Below are 20,312 nucleotides of genomic sequence, written 5' to 3'. Positions count from 1 at the left end.
AAACTAAAAAGCTGCTTCTCAGCAAAAGAAAGAATAATGTGAAGAAAGAACCTACACATTTTATACAAATCACTTCAGTCAGAATGGCAATCATTAATAATACAGGCAACAGTAATTGTTTGTGAGGATGTGGGTGAAAAGGAACACTCACACATTGCTTATCAGATTGACTCCAAATTGGTGCAACCCCCATGGAAAGCAGTATGGAGACTCCTTGAAAAACCAGAATGGAAACATCATTTGACCCAGCGATCCCTCTCTTTGGACTATGCCCAAAGCACTTAAAAACACCATACTACAGGAAAACAGCTGCACCAATGTTTACAGCAGCACAATTCACAATAGTTTAAACCATAGAACCAACCTATGTTTTCTTAAACAGATGAATGGATAAATAAAATGTGATATATATATGTATGTATGTATGTGTATATATATATATATATATATATATATATATATATATATATATAAAATTTCCCCCACCAATGGAATATTACTTAGCTTTAAAGATGAATGAAACTATGCCATTTGGTGGTAAAAGGATAGAGTTGAAGAATATCATGCTAAGTGAAATAAGCCCCCCCCCCCACACACACACACAAACACAAAGGCCAAATGTTCCCTCCAATAAGTGTATGCTAATTCACAATGAGGGTGGGGAAGAATAGTTATTTAGATTAAGTAGAGAGGATTGCAGGGAGGGGAGGGAATATGGGGATAGAAATGATAGTAGAGTGAAACAGACATTACATATAATACATAATATATATAGATGCTAAAGCACTCAACAAGGGAGGGGGGACAGAATAGAAATTCAGTGGATTAGACAAAGTTGGATTGAAGAAAAGAAAAGGGAAATAGGAGTACAAATGACAGTAGAATGAATCAGACACAACTTTTCAATGTTTATATATAAATACACCACCAGGGAAGGTCCACACCATGTACACCTCAAGAATAAAATGCTAACAAAAATGAGTTTTACTCCATGTATAATATGTCAAAATTTGCTCTACTATCATGTATACCTAAAAAGAGTAAGACATTTTAAAAATGACAAGGGAAAATTTGTATACCGAGAAGGTTTGTGAGTTAAAATCTCTTCAGTGAATGGTAATGTCATTAAGGTTAAATAAAATTATAAAAGAGTACCTTGAGCCCATACAAAACAACAATGGTAAATAGAGTTGCCCATGTCAGTCTGCACAACTAGCTATAATCACAAAATTTTTGGTTTACAACTCTTTTATATTTGTTTTACAAAGCACCACAAGAACAATACTTACAAGTTGAGCAGAGAGGAAACATTACATAGCAGTGTTATGAATACTATGAATAGTGCTGTGGGAACTCAAAGAAAGCATTCCCAATTTCCTCCCCCATGCAATAAAAAATTATGTAGTTGAAAGATACACTACTTCCTGATTAGATAACACATACATGTGTTTGTGACATTCAGTATGTGGGCAGCTGCTCAACTTGGCAGGTCAGATCCAATAGATAAGGAAGACACTCTCTTCACACAAGACAGTGTTTCCTTGAGTAATACTATGAAACCAAGAGAGAAAGCAAAAGGGAAAGACACAGGCAACTGTATTGCCAGACTAGGAAAATCCAACCACTGAACCTATGTACTGGGGAGTCCCAAAGAGCTTCTCAGGGTCCTGACTGGGAAGTGCTGGGCAGAGCATCCTCTCCACAGGTGAGAGTCTGAAGTCTTGTTCCAACTTGTATTGAAAGTGAGGCTGAATAAATACAAGTTAGAACAAAGAAAAGTTCATTCTAACATCTTACATGACGTGGTGATCCCCTGAAGAACACGAAGTCCACCCAAGAACAGGTCAGATCCTAGAGGAGGGAATGATAGCCTTGAGATGACTAAATAAATTGGGATTCCAATGAGTGAGTCACCGAGCCAGGTGCATTGAGAAATCAGCATTCTTTATTTCATCAAGGACTTCAGACATCATTCCAATCAAGAAAAGGGAAGATCTTTAGTATTTTCCTTAGACCTCTAGGACTGTATCTTCCCTCCTGGCCTTATATATAGTTTAAAATCTCATATGTAAAATGAAGCCAGTTTTCTGCATAAAATAATGTGGATAAGCATGAAACCTAGATATTTACCCTTTGGAATAAAGAATGGTGTGAATATTATTCTCCTAGAACTTATCATTATATTTCAATATTTATTTTCCCAAATAAAGTTTGAAATGTTGGTGGGTGGTGTTTTGTTGACCCAAAAGGATCACATATAAAGAGAATATTGTGTTTTTTCATTTTGAACAGAACCTGTAGATGGGAGTCTAAGGTTTATTTCAATCAAAATTGTGTTTCTCTATGGTGTCATGGGCTCTTGGAGCTATAAGATCTGAGTAGGAACATGATTAGTTATTAGTACCTTATAATTACTGAGTTGCAGAGGGTTCTGCTAGACCATGACACATGCTATCTATCATATAATCCAATAAGTATAACAAACATTATATTCTAAATTATTAAGTAGAACCAATGGGTCTACAAAATCAAAATATATAATGAAATAAAAAATGTGGGGGCATAAATGCTCCTACAGTATGTCTTTTTCTTTTTACAGTCATCATTTTACATGTTTCTATTTTACATGTTTTTACTGGGTATGCAAAACTAATGAGGTGGTCCAAAAGTGTGATGTTCTTCCTATACTAGAGGTGAGTATAGTCACCTCAGTGATGAACGTCATAGAATTCATGAGGAACTGCATGGTTTATTCAGTGCAAGAGTCAGGATGGGCCTATGGACCATGTGGATTCCCCAGGAAACATTAAGACTCTTTCCCCATTCAGCAATCCTCCTTTATTGCCTGAATACACATGTTGGCTCCTAGTCTCTTGGGTCTTTCTCCTCTCCCTGATTGGGAGCTTGTATAACTCTCCAGAGTTGTAGATCCCTTAGGGTGTACTGCTATTCTATAAGGTGAAATGTTAAATTCATTATTCAAACTAGGGATATCTGGGCATTATTTTAGTATCCCTAGGTCCTTCCCATAACTGTCTTAATTTTCCCATAATTACAAACAAGAGAGTATATAATTTACATAAATAATAGTCTCCAAATAATACTTGATTAAACATATGAAATAATTAATGGAGACATTATAGCATTATTTACCCAATAGAATGTTTTACTATTGCATCGATCCAGTAGCAAAGTGAATAGTGGGAGATGTGTGACCTAATAACATCATTAAATGCATGACAAGGTTTACATTAAGAAATTCACACTTTATTTAGCAACAAATTGCATCTGTAATGAAATACAAGTAGAAACGCTCTGTAAAACTTGCATGATGGACCATGCTGTGACCCTAGGGATGTGAGAAGCTTTGCAAGTTCAAAGTCAGGCTCCATAATTAGTGAGGACTTATGCAACTTAGCAAACCCTATCTCTAAATTAAAAAAAAAATCTGAGGATGTAGTTTACTGATTAAGTGTCCCTAAGTTTAAGGGGCTCTGAAAATTTTAAATTTCATATAAATCTTAAGAGTCTTCTGAAGTAATCAACTCTGAGAATTATTATTTCTCCAGAAAAATGAGACTCTTTAGTAATTGTTGATTTATACTAAAATTATATCCTTTTAGGGATACACAATTCTATACTTGTATTTCCTTATTTCTACAATATCAGCTCAAGATGCTAGAAAATTTTCAGCAAATGTCAAAAGCAATTACCCATTTTCTACATTTAAATGATTTTTTCCCTCCTAGGTCGCAAATACTTCAAGGGATGGGCTATAGATACGAAACTTACTACAATCTTTATATTTGTCAAGGTGTTTTTCTAAATATTGTGCTGTTATCTAAGGTACACACTTTGGACAGATGATACTCCACATTTGCTACAGATATGAGGTCAGTAATTTAAAAATGTTGGAAATTTGAATACAGTCTTGGACACAATCTATGGGTTTCTATATGGTATAAATCCTCCAGTGTTTTAAAAATGTTGGATCAATGGCCAAAAGCTTTGCAAAAATTTTTCCACATGTCCTCTCACTCGTATGAATTCTGAGGTGCTGAGTAGGGTGTGAAAAACTATTGGAGACTCTGACACCTATTTTACACTTGTATAATTTCTGTGTTATCATCTCTCTGGTGTGAAATAGTGTTGAACTGCTGTGAAATAAGGGTTGACTCATCCTCAAAGACACTGATGCAATGTTTTCATTGTAAAACTTCTCCAGTGTAAAATCTATAATGTTTAGTAAGATGTGACCTTCAATATTAAAAGCTTTGCCATTCTTCACATTTATAGGACTTCTCTCTAGTATGGGTTCTCTGGTGTCGAGTAAGTGACGATTGTTTATTAAAATCTTTGCCACATTCTCTACATTTGTAGGGCTTCTCTCCAGTGTGAATTCGCTGGTGCTGAGTAAGTGTTGATATGTGATTAAAACTCTTGCCACACTCTTTACACTTGTAGGGCTTCTCTCCAGTGTGGATTCGCTGGTGATGAGTAAGTGATGATTGTTGACTGAAACTTTTGCCACACACTGTACATTTGTAGGGCTTCTCTCCAGTGTGGATTCTCAGGTGCCGAGTAAGTACTATTTTTTGATTAAAACTTTTGCCACATTCTTTACATTTGTAGGGCTTCTCTCCAGTATGAATCCTTTTGTGACAATTACGCTGTGAGATTCTACTAAAAGCTTTGCCACACTCTTTACATTTGTAGGGCTTCTCTCCAGTGTGGATTCGCTGGTGCTGAGTAAGTGATGATTTTTCACTAAAACTCTTGCCACACACTTTACACTTGTAGGGCTTCTCTCCAGTATGAATCCTGTTGTGGCAACCAAGATTTGAGTTTGTATTAAAACTCTTGCCACACACTTTACATTTGTAGGGCTTCTCTCCAGTATGAATCCTGTTGTGGCGATCAAGATTTGAGTTTCTATTAAAACTCATGCCACACACTTTACATTTGTAGGGCTTCTCTCCAGTATGAATTCTCTGGCAATTTTTAAGGCTTGGTTTTTGACTGAAACCTTTGCAAAATTGTTTACATATGTAGGGCATCACTCCAGGGTGTGTCCACTGGTGACAAATAAGATTTGAGCTTTTATTAGAAGTTTTGTCACATTCTTTGAATTTGCATGGCATATCATCTGAATGAACACTGTGATGTTGAGTAAAGTTCTTGAGTGCATTGCATTCTTCACATTGGTAGGTCTTCTCTGCAGAATAAATTTTTTGGTGTTGAGTAAGGGTTGAAAAACTTTTTAAGGCTTTCCCACACTTTTTACATTTACAGGTCTCTCCTTCAGTATAAATCCTCTGTTACTTAACAAGTTGAAACTTTTCACTAAAAGTTTTTTCACATTCTTTAAATTTGTAGAATTTATCACTGTCATAGTATCTGCTTTGTCTAAAAAATATAGCAAAGCATTTGCTTGCTCAATATCTTCTATACATATAGGGCTCCCTTTCTCTATGAATTTTCTTGTATTAAGCAAGCTCTGCACTGTGGTTAAGAGCCCTTTCACATATCTTACACTTGCAGGTTTTGTCTTGGCTATGAATATTTTAATGAATACTAGTTTTTGATCACTAAAGCAAGACTTTCCTACATTTTTCATCTTGGTAAATTTCCTTCAGAAAAGAACTAGGATTTCTCTATATTCATAATTTTTATCACCAATGTAAATATACTGGTCATTACTCAGGGTAGATACATGGCTTAATGTGTTACTTATAGCATTATCTATATAGTGCACTTTCCAGAAATCTGTATCAGAATTGTCATTGAGCAATACTGGGAAGTAGAAACTTTTCTACAATTCTTAATATTGTCCATTTGGGCACAAGGAGAAATTAATCTTTTGTTTCAGAAAATGGACATTTTATAAAGAAACTCCCAAAAGGATCACTTTTAGAAATATCTTTTCTGTACAAATGTTTGACTGGAATTTTAACTCAGTGCTACTTTTATAATTGGCCAAGTTAAAACCTGATGCATGGACTAGATTTCAAATTTTCCACATTGCCTTTCAGTTCAAAAATGGCTGTGGATTTATTCTTAAAGACATATAAAACTCCTCAAAATAATTGGAATACATTGAATTTTTGTTTCAGATATTAATTGTCTCTGGTGTCTTTTGACAAAAAAATTTTTATCATAAATAGGGACTACTGATTGATTTTGTCTAATATAATACGATTTTTGAACTTTACTCTCACCTATATTTTCCCATTGTTTTCTTGGTTGTAGATAGTCAAAGTCACACTTTCCATATCTTCCCTCTCTCTCATTTATTCCCTGCTCTGGTAAAATTTCTCGAGGATGATGAGAAGTCATGGCTGTAATAAATAAAAATAACAAACATGTTTACTTAATGTACTGGGTTGAGTATATTTTGGAAACCTAAGAAATTACAGCAAATAATAACATAAGCAGGGGAGTGGATTATTAAATCCAAGTCCATCATTACTGTAGAAATATATAAATCAAATAAAAATACACACAGAAAATTACTTTGAAGATTGTCCTAATCATCTTTGTGTTCGCAGTATCCAAGATGAGTACATTACTATGGAGAGTAATATAGTAGAGAAAAATGCATTGTGTTACACAAAGATTTTCCTCCTTCAGAATATATTTTCAAAATCTACCAACTTTCTTCTGTTTCATTAAAGATAAAAATATGAAACATGTGAATATTTGGGGACTGTTCAAAAAGGGGTTCCTGCTTACCAACAGAAAAAAACATGGCTAAATCAACTGTAAGCAAAGTTTTGAATCACTCAAAGGGAATAGTCAATTATCATTTAAAAGAAGTTTACTGAACTAAACCAACACACAAAAAACAGAATAAAAATTAGTCAAGAATTGTTAATAGTAATAAGCAGAAAATGTATGTTTAAAGACTTTCTTTAGAAAACGTCGGAAAGAGTCAGGAGTGGTTGTACATAGCAACATAGGAGGTTGAGCTAGAGCATCAAAATTTGAAGGCCAGACAAAGTGAAAAATGCAAAGTGCTAAATCACCCTTTAGTTCTCTTTCCAGTACTAATAAACACATCTCGAAAAATACAAAACAAGGAACATCCAAGCAGCTGAGTTTTCTCCATGTTGTAAAGACTTAAAGTAGTTTTTAATCCAAGTTTTAAAACTCAGAATACTGAGAGCATCCAAGAGGAAAAGATGGGTAACCTAGAAATGTGTAACTATATAATTGTGAAATCCAATCTTCACAACAAAGGAAGAAATTCTAGTCTTTCTATATTCAACCAAGACATTATATTCACAGCTACTACCTTTCAAAAGAGAAGGAAAATGAAGACTTTAAACATATAAAAATACACACACTATTCATCAACACTGGATCTGTTCTCCAAAAAGTACTAAATGAAATCTTTCATAATAAAATGTAAGTGCACAGCATCATAAGTCATATGAAATTTTAAACATTTCTTGGCAAAACAATTCTATTTTATTGTAATGATGGGTCATAAAACATGTAATTTTGCAATAGAATTTGAAAGAAAAAAAAGCATAACAACAATACTGTTAGTAGGCATATATACCTGTAACAATAATATAATTTTAAAAGGACACATAAATATATTCAGTTTTTTAATAAAGTGAAGTCAAGTTGATATTCATACAAAGTATGAATAGGAGACTATTCAGTTTTAGACTTTTTGTTGGCAAATGCAAGATTACAAAACTCTGATCAAAACAAAACTTGGATATCTGAATTAACTCTAAATATTGCAACTGTTGGTAGTCTACAGGATACTCTAAATCTAAGCACACACACATACTGAAAGCAAAAGGATATAATAATGACACATACAAAAGTGATCGAACAAAACCTGGGCTTTCTAAATTATAGTACACAAAACATAGTTTAAGACAGTTATAGGACATAGAAAGAATTTTAAATTTAAAAAAAAACTTTGAAAAGAGGCAAAAGAGTGAAAAGTACCCTTTCCCTTAGCTTCTGAATTAAGAGTAAATACATTCGCTACATACCTCATACTCCCCATACACACAAAGAAAACACTGAGAGGGTTGAATAAAAACAAAGAATTACTGTCATACTAAGAGACATCAATCCCCACTTACTGAAAAGGAAAATACAGGGAAGCAAAATGGTAATTGCAAATCATAAGACTTTGAAAATATTTTGAAACTACTATAGACTTATAGAATCCGTGTTCTTAATCACAAGTGTGATATTATGCTGGTTAGATCAATTTTATATATTAAAACAAAGGTTAATAAATATTTAAGTGATAGTTATTTTGTAACCAACATTGAATCAATATTTGAAGTCAAAAGTGGTAGGGATTTTCAAAAATCCCTAAATATGTGTCAGTTGATTGAAAACTCTTGGGCATGCTGTTGTTCAAAATTGAAAGATTAAATTTAAAGATGTTTATACTACTTAAAGTTAACTAGAGGCTCCATGTAGGATTCATCAACCTCCCATTGTTAAAAAAAATTTTTTGCAGAGAAATATATCCTTTAAATTGTATGAATATACCCCAAAATACAAATAAGACTATTTCCCTGCTAAAATTATACTAAAATTTACAGCATTCAATTGTAAATGCAAACATGGAGTCAGGTAGATGGAGTTCTTAGTGAGTGTGGCAATAAGCACTCACATCAATAGCAAATTAAAAACATTGCACACCAGTGTTGTTACATTGTTATTCAACAGAGCCATCATGGGGCACGCAAACCAAATATCCCTTGAAAAGAACGATGAGCCATATTGGAATATACAAACTATAGAACTTTGAAGTCAAATAATTTATTCTAATTATATATTTTACAAAATGTATGTACAAGAGGTTAACTGAAATGTCACTGAAAGAATACTGCAGAATTTTATGAACATGACATCTCTAAACTTAAAAAGAAGCTTTCTGAACAACAGAGAATAGTTTTGTGATGAGGAGACAGATATGAGCCCTTGCTTTCTAGGCATTTTTTTTTAGATGTAAACTTTGTAGATATATATTGCATAACAATTTGAATTACTATTACTGAACTGTATATTTAAAATTTTAGAGACAGTAAGTTTTATTTGTGGTTTTGATTACAATAAAAATTAAAAGAAAGAGAATTGCAACATTTCTCAAAGCTACATTTAAAATAATGTGGTCTTTATTTTATAAATAATAACACACTCATCAGTATACAAATGATGGGCATGCATGTAATCTCAGCTACTAGGAAGTCTTAGGCAAGAGAATTGCAAATTCAAGACATCCTTAATAACTTAGTGAGAACCTCTACCAAATATGAGTGAAAAGGAGCTTGTAGTTCAGCATGAGAGTATCACTGCCATCAATCCCCATTATACTTATACATAGAAAACTTCAATTTCTACGTACATGGGCAGAATCAAAAGCCAATCAAGATAAAATACAAAAGTCATGGACAAAAGAGGCTTAATATTTATACAAGCAAAAGCACATATAATATTATTGGCAATACAAACAAGAATCATACATATCTTAGTTTGTGAAGCAATTAACTGATAAAAGGAAACCCAGGCTATAACAGGAAACCTACTGTACACAATTTTTTTAAAAAGCAAATTATAAATATCTACAGATGTATTATTTTACAAATCCTCTAACTCAAATAAAACGTACACCATCTCTCAAAACAGCAGTCTTTGGTCCAACTTGACATTCATTCCATGGCAGATAATTTCACAGAAAATCCATTACACATATCAGAAAAAACTATGATAAGGAAATTTTCTTGAAAAAATGTACAAATAAGATTAGAGACACTGACTTATGATAGTAATGTATTACAATGGGTGGACCTAGAGGTCTCCAGAAATGTGCAAAACTTTCCTGAAAATAATGGAAGAAGATCTGGAGTTGTAGAGTAGTGTTAGAGAGCTTGCCTAGCATGTGTGAGGCCCTGGGTTCAATTCTCAGCACCATATACGGATAAATAGGAAATTCATTAAAAACTAAAAATATATTTTTTAATTATGGAAGAGCTGTCAGGTAATATTGACACTCACAAGGCAAGGGGAGTGTTTTGTTGTTAATTTGAATGTATGGAGACATTACTGGAGGAAAAGCAGGATATGACATAATTTTAAAGCACAAAGCACAGGACAGGTTTTTCTGATAACAAGAGAAAGAATTCAAAGCTTCTCAAAAATATTTTCTGCTGGATAATGTCTCAATGAACCTTTTTGAATTTAGGCTTCCTCGCCTACCTCAAATATGTCCTCTGCTATATGTGGGCCACAGTATTTGACATCAGTGCATTCCTCTAAGTCAACCATATGTCAAGTGAAAGATATATATCATGCCACCAAAGGAAAACATTAAGGATGAAAATAAACATCATTAACATTTTCTTTTCAGCACCAAGAACTACCCCATCTTCTTTATTGAAAGCATAAATCTGCAACACATTCTTGTGGAGAAGTTCCCAAATGATATACTTCAAGAAAAAAAACTAAATAATGATAATTAGGAATTTTGAAGAAAGTTATGCTCACCCACAAAGACTAGGTTGCTGTAGTTCTCCAACATCACTTCTCTATATAAATTCTGCTGAGCAGGATCCAGGCATTCCCATTCCTCCTTAGAGAAATCAATAGCGACATCCCCAAATGTCAATGGCTCCTGAAATAAAAATTGTTATATCAATAGAACATGGACCAAACCTTATTCAGTTTTTAATTTTAATGAAGAATTTGTAAAACTGACTGTCATGTAGGAGAGTGACTTTAATTATGTAATAAGATACTTTCCATTATCTAATTCAGAGAAAAATACATAAGTCCAAAAACAGTACGTATATTCCATATCAGAGTGAAGTGAAGGATATATACCATAAAACCCAAGCACTGAATAAAAGCCCAACTCCTAACTTTTCTGCCATCAGAGAATGTGAAATTTGGCGGACTTTCTAAATGCAAATCATACTTGTCAGAGATATTCTCATAAGGTGATTGTTCACAAGAGAGACAAAAAGACTGGTAAAAAAGCTTTTGAAAACAGTCTGCTTCCTATTCTCTCTGCTTTCTATCCATGAGATAGATCGAGATCCCCAATACAATTAGGTTCAAGTATCATCCATGAAACATTCCCAATGTGTAAAATATTCATAAAATATTAATGTTTGGAGACATGTAAAGTGACACTTCCACCTTGTGAAAAGACAAACTTGAAATATTCCAAGTACTATAAGCAGTTCAATGAGTGAATCAATTTGGTAAAATAGAATGAACAATGGGATACAGAAGACTTCAAGGAGGACATTAAAAAATTCTTAGAGGTAAACAAGAACATAGACACAACATATCAAAATCTCTTGGACACAATGAAAGCAGTACAAGGAGGAAACTTCATTGCATGGAGTTCATTCTTTAAAAGAAGAAAAAGTCAATAATTGATCTCATATTTTATCTCAAAGCCCTAGAAGAACAAATCAACAGCAAAAGCTGTAGAAGGCAAGAAATAATTAAAATTAGAACTGAAATTGAATTAAAAGAAACAATTAAACCTTGACAAAAAGTTGGTTCTCTGTCAGATCCCTAGCTATGCTAATAAAAAGAAGGAGAGAGAAAATTCAAATTACCAGCATACATGATGAAAAATGCAATGTCCCAACAGACACTACAGAAATAGAGAGGATATTTAGAAATTATCTTGAAAATCTATACCCCAATAAAATAGAAGACATTCAAGGCATCTACAAATTTCTTAAGTCATATGATGTGCCCAGATTAAATCAGGAAAACATACACAATTTAAACAGACCAATATTAAATGATGAAATACAAGATGCCATCAGAATCTTACCAACCAAGAAAGCCCAGCACCAGATGTATATACTGCCGATTTAAACAAGACCTTTAAAGAAGAAACTCAAAAATACCAATATTCTTCAATTTATTTCAGAAAATACAGAAAGAAGCAGCACTTCCAAACTCATTCAATGAGGCCAATATCACCCTGATCCCCAAACCAGGCAGGGACAAATGAAAGAAAGAAAACTTCAGGTCAATATCTTGAATGAACATAGATGCAAAAATTCTGAATAAAATTCTGCCAAATTAAATACAAAAACATATTAAAAAGGTCGTGCACCAAGATCAAGTGGGGTTTTTCCAGGGATACAGGGTTGGTTCAACATATAGAAATCAATAAAGGTAATTCATCACATCAATAAACTTAAAAGTAAGAATCATATGATCATCTCAGGAGACACAGAAAAACCATTTGACAAAATACAGCACCCTTTCAAGATCAAAAAATTAGAAAAACTTGAGACAACAGGAACATACCTCAACAACATACTGGCTCTCTACATTAAGCCTAAGGCCAACATGATTCTAAAGGGAAAAAAACTAAAGGTATTCCCTCTAAAAACTGGAACAAGACAGGGGTGCTCTCTCTCACCATTTCTATTCAATATATTTCTTGAAACACTGGCCAGAGCAATTAGACAGATGAAAGAAATTGAAGGAATAACTACAGGAAAAGAACTTAAATTAGCACTATTTGCTGAAAATACGATTCTATACCTAGAAGACCCCAAAAGCACCATTAGAATACTTCTAGAACTAAAAATGAATTCAGCAAAGCAGCAGGATATAAAATTAACACACATTAAAAAAAGGCATTTCTGTATATCAGTGACAAAGCCTCAAGAAGGAAATAAGAAAACGTACCCCATTTACAGAAACTTCAAAAAAAGAAAACATAAGATACTTGGGAATCAACTTAAAGAAAGATGTGAAAGATCTATACAAGGAAACCTAAAGAACCTTAAAGAAAGAAATCAAAGAAGACCTTAGAAGATGGAAAGATCTATCTTACTCTTGCATAGGCAGAATAAATATTATCAAAACGACCATACTACCAAAAGCACTGTACAGATTTAATGCAATTCTGATCAAAATCCCAATGACATTTCTCATAGAAATAGGAAAAAGCAATCATGAAATTCATCTGGAAAAATAAGAAGCCCAGAATAGCTAAAGCAATTATAAGCAGGAAGAGCAAAGCTGGTGGGATCACTATACCAGACCTTAAACTATACTACAGAGCAATAGTAACAAAAACAGTATGGTATTGGCACTAAAACAGGCCAGTAGACCAATGGTACAGAATAGAGGACACATAGACTAACTCACAAAATTACAATTATCTTACATTAGACAATATTGCCAAGAACATGCATTGCAGAAAATATTGCCTCTTCAACAAATGGTGCTGGGAAAACTGGAAATCCATTTTCAAAAAAAATGAAATTAAAACCCTATCTCTCATCATGCACAAAACTCAACTCAAAGTGGATCAAGGACCTACAATTTAAACCAGAGACTCTGCATCTAATAGATGAAAAAGTAGGCCAAAATCTTCATCACATGGGGCTAAGCTGCCCCAACTTCCTTAATAGGATACCTATAGCATAAGAATTAAAACCATGAATCAACAAATGGGATGGATTCAAATTAAAGTTTCTTCTCAGAAAAAAAATCTGAGGTGAACAGAGAGCCTACATCCTGGGAGTAGATTTTTACCCCTCACACATCAGATAGAGAACTAATATCAAGTATATAAAGAGCCCAAAATGCTAAGCACCAAAAAAAAACCAATAATCCAACCAACACATTGGCCAAGGACCTGAACAGACACTTCTCAGAAAAGGATGCAGAATCAATCAACAAATATTTTTTTAAAAGTTCATCATCTCTTGCAATTAGAGAAATGCGAATCAAAACCACTCTAAGATATCATCTCACTCCAGTCAGAATGGCAGCTATCATAAAGACAAACAACAAATGTTGGCAAGGATGTGGGGGAAAAGGCACACTCATACACTCCTGATGGGACAGCAAATTGCTGCAAACAACATGGAAAACTATATAGAGATTCCTTGGAAATCTGGGAATGAAAACACCATTTGACCTAGCTATTCCTCTTTCAGACTATTCTCAAAGGACTTGAAAACAGCATACTATAGGGTCATAGCCATGTCAATGTTTATAGTAGCACAATGCAGAATAGCAAACTGTGGAGCCAACCCAGATGCCCTTCAGTGGATGAATGGATAAAAATATGGAGCATATATACACAATGCAATTTTACTCAGCAATAATAAAATCATGGCAACTGCAAGTAAATGGATTGTATTGGAGAAGTGAAGTTAGGCAAACCCAAAAAATAATAGTTGAATGGTTTCTCTGATATAAGGAGGCTGACCATAGTGGGGTAGGGAGGGGGAGCATACGAGGAATAGATGAACTCTACATAGGGAATAGGGGTTGCAGTGTAGGGGAAGAGGCAGGGGATTAGCAGTGATTGTGGAATGTGATGAAACCGTTATCCAAAGGACATGTATGAAGACCCAAATTGGTGCCAACATACCTTATATAGAACCAGAGATATGAAAAACTGTGATATATATGGGTAATAAGAGTTGTATTGCAGAAAGAAATGAGTACATATATAATGGTATAAATTAGCATGAATATACTTTCTGTACAGAGATACAAAAAATTGAGCTCTATGTGTGTAATAAGAATTGTAATGCATTCCACTGTTGTCATGTATTTAATAAAATAAATTTTTAAAAAAGAAAGGCATTGAAACCCATTGGGAAAATGATAAGCCTACATGGCTATATATCTTAAAAACACAGAGCTGGAAGGGAAGATGCATGAACAACATGAGAAACCAAGAAAGAATGTACCCCAAACAAAGATGCTACATTATTAGAATCCATGGTCACAATAGCAGGATAAATGGGAGAAGGTACATAATTTTCTGTCAATTAAAGGATGATATGAGAGAAAATACAGGCAGCAAAGGATCATTTTGATAAAGAGCTACATAAGCAAATACAGAAAGAAAAAGATTCCTTCAATAAGGAGATAGAGATTTTGAAAAAAAAAAAACCCACAAAACAGAGATCCTTGAAATGAAGGAAACAGTAAACCAAATTAAGAACTCAAAAGGAAGCATCTCCAACAGAATAGGTCACTTGGAAGACAGAACCTCTGACATTGAAGGCAAAATATATAATCTTGAAAAAATAAAGTTGACCCCAGTGAAGATGGTAAGAAACCATAAGCAGAAGATTCAAGAATTGTGAGATACTATGAAAAGACCAAATTTAACAACTATTGAGATAGATGAAGGCATAGAGGTCTAAACTACAGAAATGGACAATCTATTCAATGAAATAATACCAGAAAAATTTCCAAACACGTAGAGTGAATTGGGAAATCAAATACAAGGATCATATAGGATACCAAATGAACAAGATCACTACAGGTCTACACCAACGCAAATCATAATGAAAATACCTAGCATACAGGAGAAGCAGAGCATTTCAAAAGCCATGAGAGAAAGGAATCAAATTACATATGGGGAAAACCAATCAGGATCTCTGATTTCTGAACTGAGACCCAGAAATCTACAAGATCCTGCAACAATATAAACCAAGCTCTGAAAGAAATGGATGCCAACCAAGAATCATACCCAGCAATATTAAATTTTGATTAGCAATTAGATTTCAATTCAGATGTTATTTTATGACAAAATAAAAACCTTCCATCATACACAAATTTAAAAGAATTTACAACCAGAAACCTGCACTACAGGTTTTGGCAAAATATTCCATGAGGAGAAACTGAACAACAATAAAAAAATCAGAATGTAAAGCAATGAAGTGTAACTGATGTCATTCTGCAAGCTGTATACGGGGTAAAATGGGAGTTCATAACCCGCTTGAATCAAAATGTGAAATATGATATATCAAGAGCTATGTAATGTTTTGAACAACCAACATAAAAAAAAATAAAAAATAAAAATAAAAAATTAAAAAAAAGAAAAGGGTAGTATCACTCTAAAGGAAAAACCTATCAAAGAGAAACTGACTTAGTTAAATACCAAAAATAAACAAAAATAACTGGGAACACAAATGGTGTCTCAATAATAACTCTGAAAGTTTAGTTCCAACTCAGCCATCAAAAGACAGGCAGATTGGATTTAAAAAAGACCAACAATATGCTGCCTCCAAGAGACTCATCTCATAGGAAAAGACACCCAGAGACTAAAGGTGACAGGTTGGAAAAAAATATATCGCTCAGGCTGGGGCTGGGGCTCAGTGGTAGAGCACTAGCCTAGCACATGTAAGGCCCTGTATTTGATCCTCAGCACCACATTAAACTAAATAATAAAGGTATTGTTGTCATATACAAAAAATAAATATTAAAACACATACCACTCACATGGACTGTGGAGGCAAGCAGGGGTTTCTATTCTTATATGAAATAATGTGGAATTCAAGTGAAAGTTAATCAAAAGGGATAAAGAAGGACACTACATACTGCTTAAAGGAACCATACAACAACAAGACAAAACAATTATAAATATACACACCCCCAAAACAATGGAGCATCTATGTTCAAACAGACTCTTCTCAAGTTTAAGGGCCAAGTAGACCACAAGACAATAATTCTGGGTGACTTTAACACACCTCTTTCACCACTGGATAGATCTTCCAAACAATATCCAGACAGAAACTATAGAACTCAATAATACAATCAACAACTTAGATTTAACTGACATACATAGACTATTTCATCCTTCAACAGGCGAAGACACTTCCTTCTCAGCAGCAAATGGATCTTTCTCTAAAATAGACCATATGTCATGCCAAAAAGGAACTCTAAGCAATACAGAAAAGTAAAGATACTACCCTGCATTCTATAGATGATAATGGAAGGAAATTAGAAATCAATGATAAAAATAGAAGCTCCTCATATACCTGGAGACTAAATAATATGCTAGTGAATGAGCAATGGGTTGCAGAAAACAACAAAGAGGAGATTTAAAAATTCTTAGAGGTGAATGAGGACTCAGATACAACATATCAAAATCTCTGGGACACTATGAAGGCGTTACTAAGAGGAAAGTTCATTGCATGGAGTTCATTCCTTAAAAAAAGAAAAAGTCAAATAAATGACCTAAAATTACATCTCAAAGCCATTGGAAAAACAATTAATCAACACCAAAAGCAGTAAAGGACAGAAAATAATTAAAATCAGAGCTGAGATCAATGAAATTGGGACAAAAGAAGCAAATAAGAATAGACAAAGTAACTGGTAATGGTACCACCATTTGACCAATCTATCCCACTCCCTGGCTTATACCGAAAGAACTTAAAAACAGCATTCTACAGGGACACAGTCACAATGTTTTTAGCAGCAAAATTCACAAGGGTTAAACTGTGGATCCAACATAGATGGCCTTCAGTGGATGAATGGATAAAGAAAACGTGGCATTTGTACACAATGGAATATTACTCAGCAATAAAAGAAAGTAAAATCATGGCATTTGCAGGTAAATGGATGGCATTGGGGAAGATAATGCTAAGTTAGCCAAACCCAAATAACAAATGCTGAATGTTTTCTCTGATATAAGGAGGCTGACTCATAGTGGAGTAGGGAGGGAGAGCAGGGCAGGAATAGATGAATTCTATTTTGGGCAGAGTGGTGGGAGGAATAGGGAGGGGAAAGGGATTAGCAAGGATTGTGGAATATAATAGACATCATTATCCAACGTACATGTATGAACACATGAATTGATATCAACCTATTTTATATACAGAGATATGAAAAATTACGCTGTATATGTGTAATAAGAATTGTAATATATTGTGCTGCCATATATTTTAATTATTTTTTAATTTTCAAAATGAAAAGTTGTCTCTTTGAAAAACAAATACATTTGATAAAACCTTATCCATGCTACTGTAGAGAAGGAGAGAAATACTCCAATTACTATAAACCATGATGAAAAAGGAAATATCACCATGAACATTAGAGAAATACAGAAGATAATTAGAAATTATTTTGAAAATTTGTACTGCAATAAAACAGAAAATATTGAAGTCATCAACAAATGTCTAGAATCATGTGACTTACACAAACCGAGTAAGTTAAACAGATCGTTTTCAAGCAATGAAATAGAAGACACCATCAAAAGCCTACCAACCAAAAAACAAATAAATAAAGCCCAGGACTCAATGGATACAAGACCTTCAAAGAAGAACTAACACCAACACTCCTCAAATTATTCTATGAAATATAAAAAGAGGGAGCACTTCCAAACTCACTCTATAAGGCCAATATCTCCTTCATTCTAAAATCAGACAAACACAGAAAAGAAAGTGCACTTCAGACCAATACCTCTGAAAAGCAGAAACAAAAATTCTGAGTAAAATTCTGGCAAATCAAATACAAAAACGTATCAAAAAGATGGTTCATCATGATGAAGTGGGATTCATCCCAGGGATGCAACGTTGGTTCAACATACAGATATCATTAAATGTAATTCATCACATCAGTAGATTTAAAGATAAGAACCTTATGATCATCTCAACAAATGCAGAAAAAGCATTTGACAAAATACTGCACCCCTTCATGTTCAAAACACTAGAAAAACAAGGGATAACAGGAACTTCCCTCAATATTTTAAAGGCTATCTATGCCAAGTCTCAGGCCAACATCATTCTAAATGGAGAAAAACTGAAGGCATTCCTTCTATAATTGGAAACAAGACAGGGATGCCCTCTCTCACACTTCTATTCAATATAGTTCTTGAAACACTGGCCAGAGCAATTAGACAGATGAAAGAAATTAAAGAATAAGTATAGGAAAAGATGAACCTAACCTAGCAGTATTTGCTGATGATAAGATTCTGTACCTAGAAGACTAAAAAAAACTCCACTAGAAAACTTCTAGAACTACAATTCAGCAAAGTAGCAGGATATAAAATCAACACCTGTAAATCAAAGGCATTTCTGTATATCAGTGACAAATCCTCTGAGAGAGAAATGAAAAAACTACCCCATTCACAATATCCTCAATAAAAAAAGATACTTGGGAATCAACAAGAGGTGAAGGATCTATACAATGAAAACTATGAAACACTAAAGAGAAATCAAAGACCTTAGAAGATGGAAAGATTTAACTTGATCTTGAATAGGCAGAATTAATATTATCAAAATGCCCCTACTACCAAAAGCACTCTACAGATTTAATGCAATTCTGATCAAAATCTTAATGGAATTCCTCATGGAAATAGAAAAGCAATCATGAAATTTATCTGGAAAAATAAGAGACCCAGAATAGCTAAAGCAATCCTTAGCAGGAAAAGGGAGGCAGGTGGCATTGCTATACCAGACCTTAAACTATACTACAAAGCCACAGTAACAAAAACAGCATGGTTCTGGCATCAAAACAGGCTGGTAGACCAATAGTCCAGAATAGAGGACACAGAGACCAACCCACAAAACCACAATTATCTTATAATAGACAAAGGTGCTAAAAATATACACTGGAAAAAGATAGGATCTTCAACAAATGGTGCTGGGAAAACTGGAAATCCATATGCAGCAAAATAAAATTGAATCCCTCTCTCTCACCATGCATAAAAGTTAACTCAAAATGGATCAAGGATCTAGGAATTAAACCAGAGACTCTCCAAATAGAAGATAAAGTAGGCCTTGTCTCCACCATGTGGGTTTAGGCTACAGCTTCCTTAATAACACTCCTATAGCATAGGAATTAAAACCAAGAATCAACACATGGGATGGATTGAAACTAAAGATTTTTATTAAAAAAAAACCAATAGAATAGAGAGCTAAATTCTGGGAGCAATTTTTTACCCCTCATACATCAGATAGAGCACTAATATCTAGGGTATATAAAGAACTCAAATGTCTTAACACCAAAAAAATCCAATCAATAAATGGGCCAAGAACCTGAAAAAACACTTCTGAGAAGAGGATATACAATCAATCAACAATTATATAAAAAAAATGTTCACCATCTCTAGCAATCAGAGAAATTAAAATTAAAACCACTCTAAGATACCATCTCACTCCAGTCAGAAGGGCAGGTATTATGAAGACAAACAACAATAAGTGTTGGTGAGGATGTGGGGGAAAGGTACACTCATACACTGCTGGTGGGACTGCAAATTGGTGAATCCAATTTGGAAATCAGTATGGAGATTCCTTGGAAATTTGGGAATGGAACCACCATTTGACCCAACTATTTCTCTTCTCAGACTATACCAAGAAACAAAAAGAGCATACTACAGAGACACAGCCAGGTCAATGTTTATAGCAGCACAATTCACAATAGCTAAACTATGGAGTCAACTTAGATGCCCTTCAGTGAATGACTGGATAAAATAAAATGTGGCTTATATACCCAATGGAATATTACTCATCATTAAAAAAAGAACAAAATCA

General features: G+C 34.0%; 1 protein-coding gene across 1 annotated transcript; it reads right to left on the bottom strand.

Annotated features, from left to right (window-relative positions):
• Positions 1 to 4,265: 4,265 nt before the first annotated feature.
• Positions 4,266 to 5,617, bottom strand: LOC144250615 (uncharacterized). Its single transcript, XM_077793519.1, has 2 exons — positions 5,534 to 5,617; positions 4,266 to 5,315 (listed from the first exon to the last, which is right to left on the bottom strand). The coding sequence occupies exons 1-2, from the start codon at positions 5,615 to 5,617 to the stop codon at positions 4,266 to 4,268; spliced, it is 1,134 nt and encodes a 377-aa protein (XP_077649645.1).
• Between the last annotated feature and the right edge of the window lie 14,695 nt (positions 5,618 to 20,312).

Source organism: Urocitellus parryii, chromosome 16, assembly GCF_045843805.1.
Source record: "Urocitellus parryii isolate mUroPar1 chromosome 16, mUroPar1.hap1, whole genome shotgun sequence".
Lineage (NCBI taxonomy): Eukaryota > Metazoa > Chordata > Mammalia > Rodentia > Sciuridae > Urocitellus > Urocitellus parryii.
The sequence above is the reverse complement of the archived record's forward strand: the minus strand, read 5'-3'. Positions and strand labels throughout refer to the sequence as shown.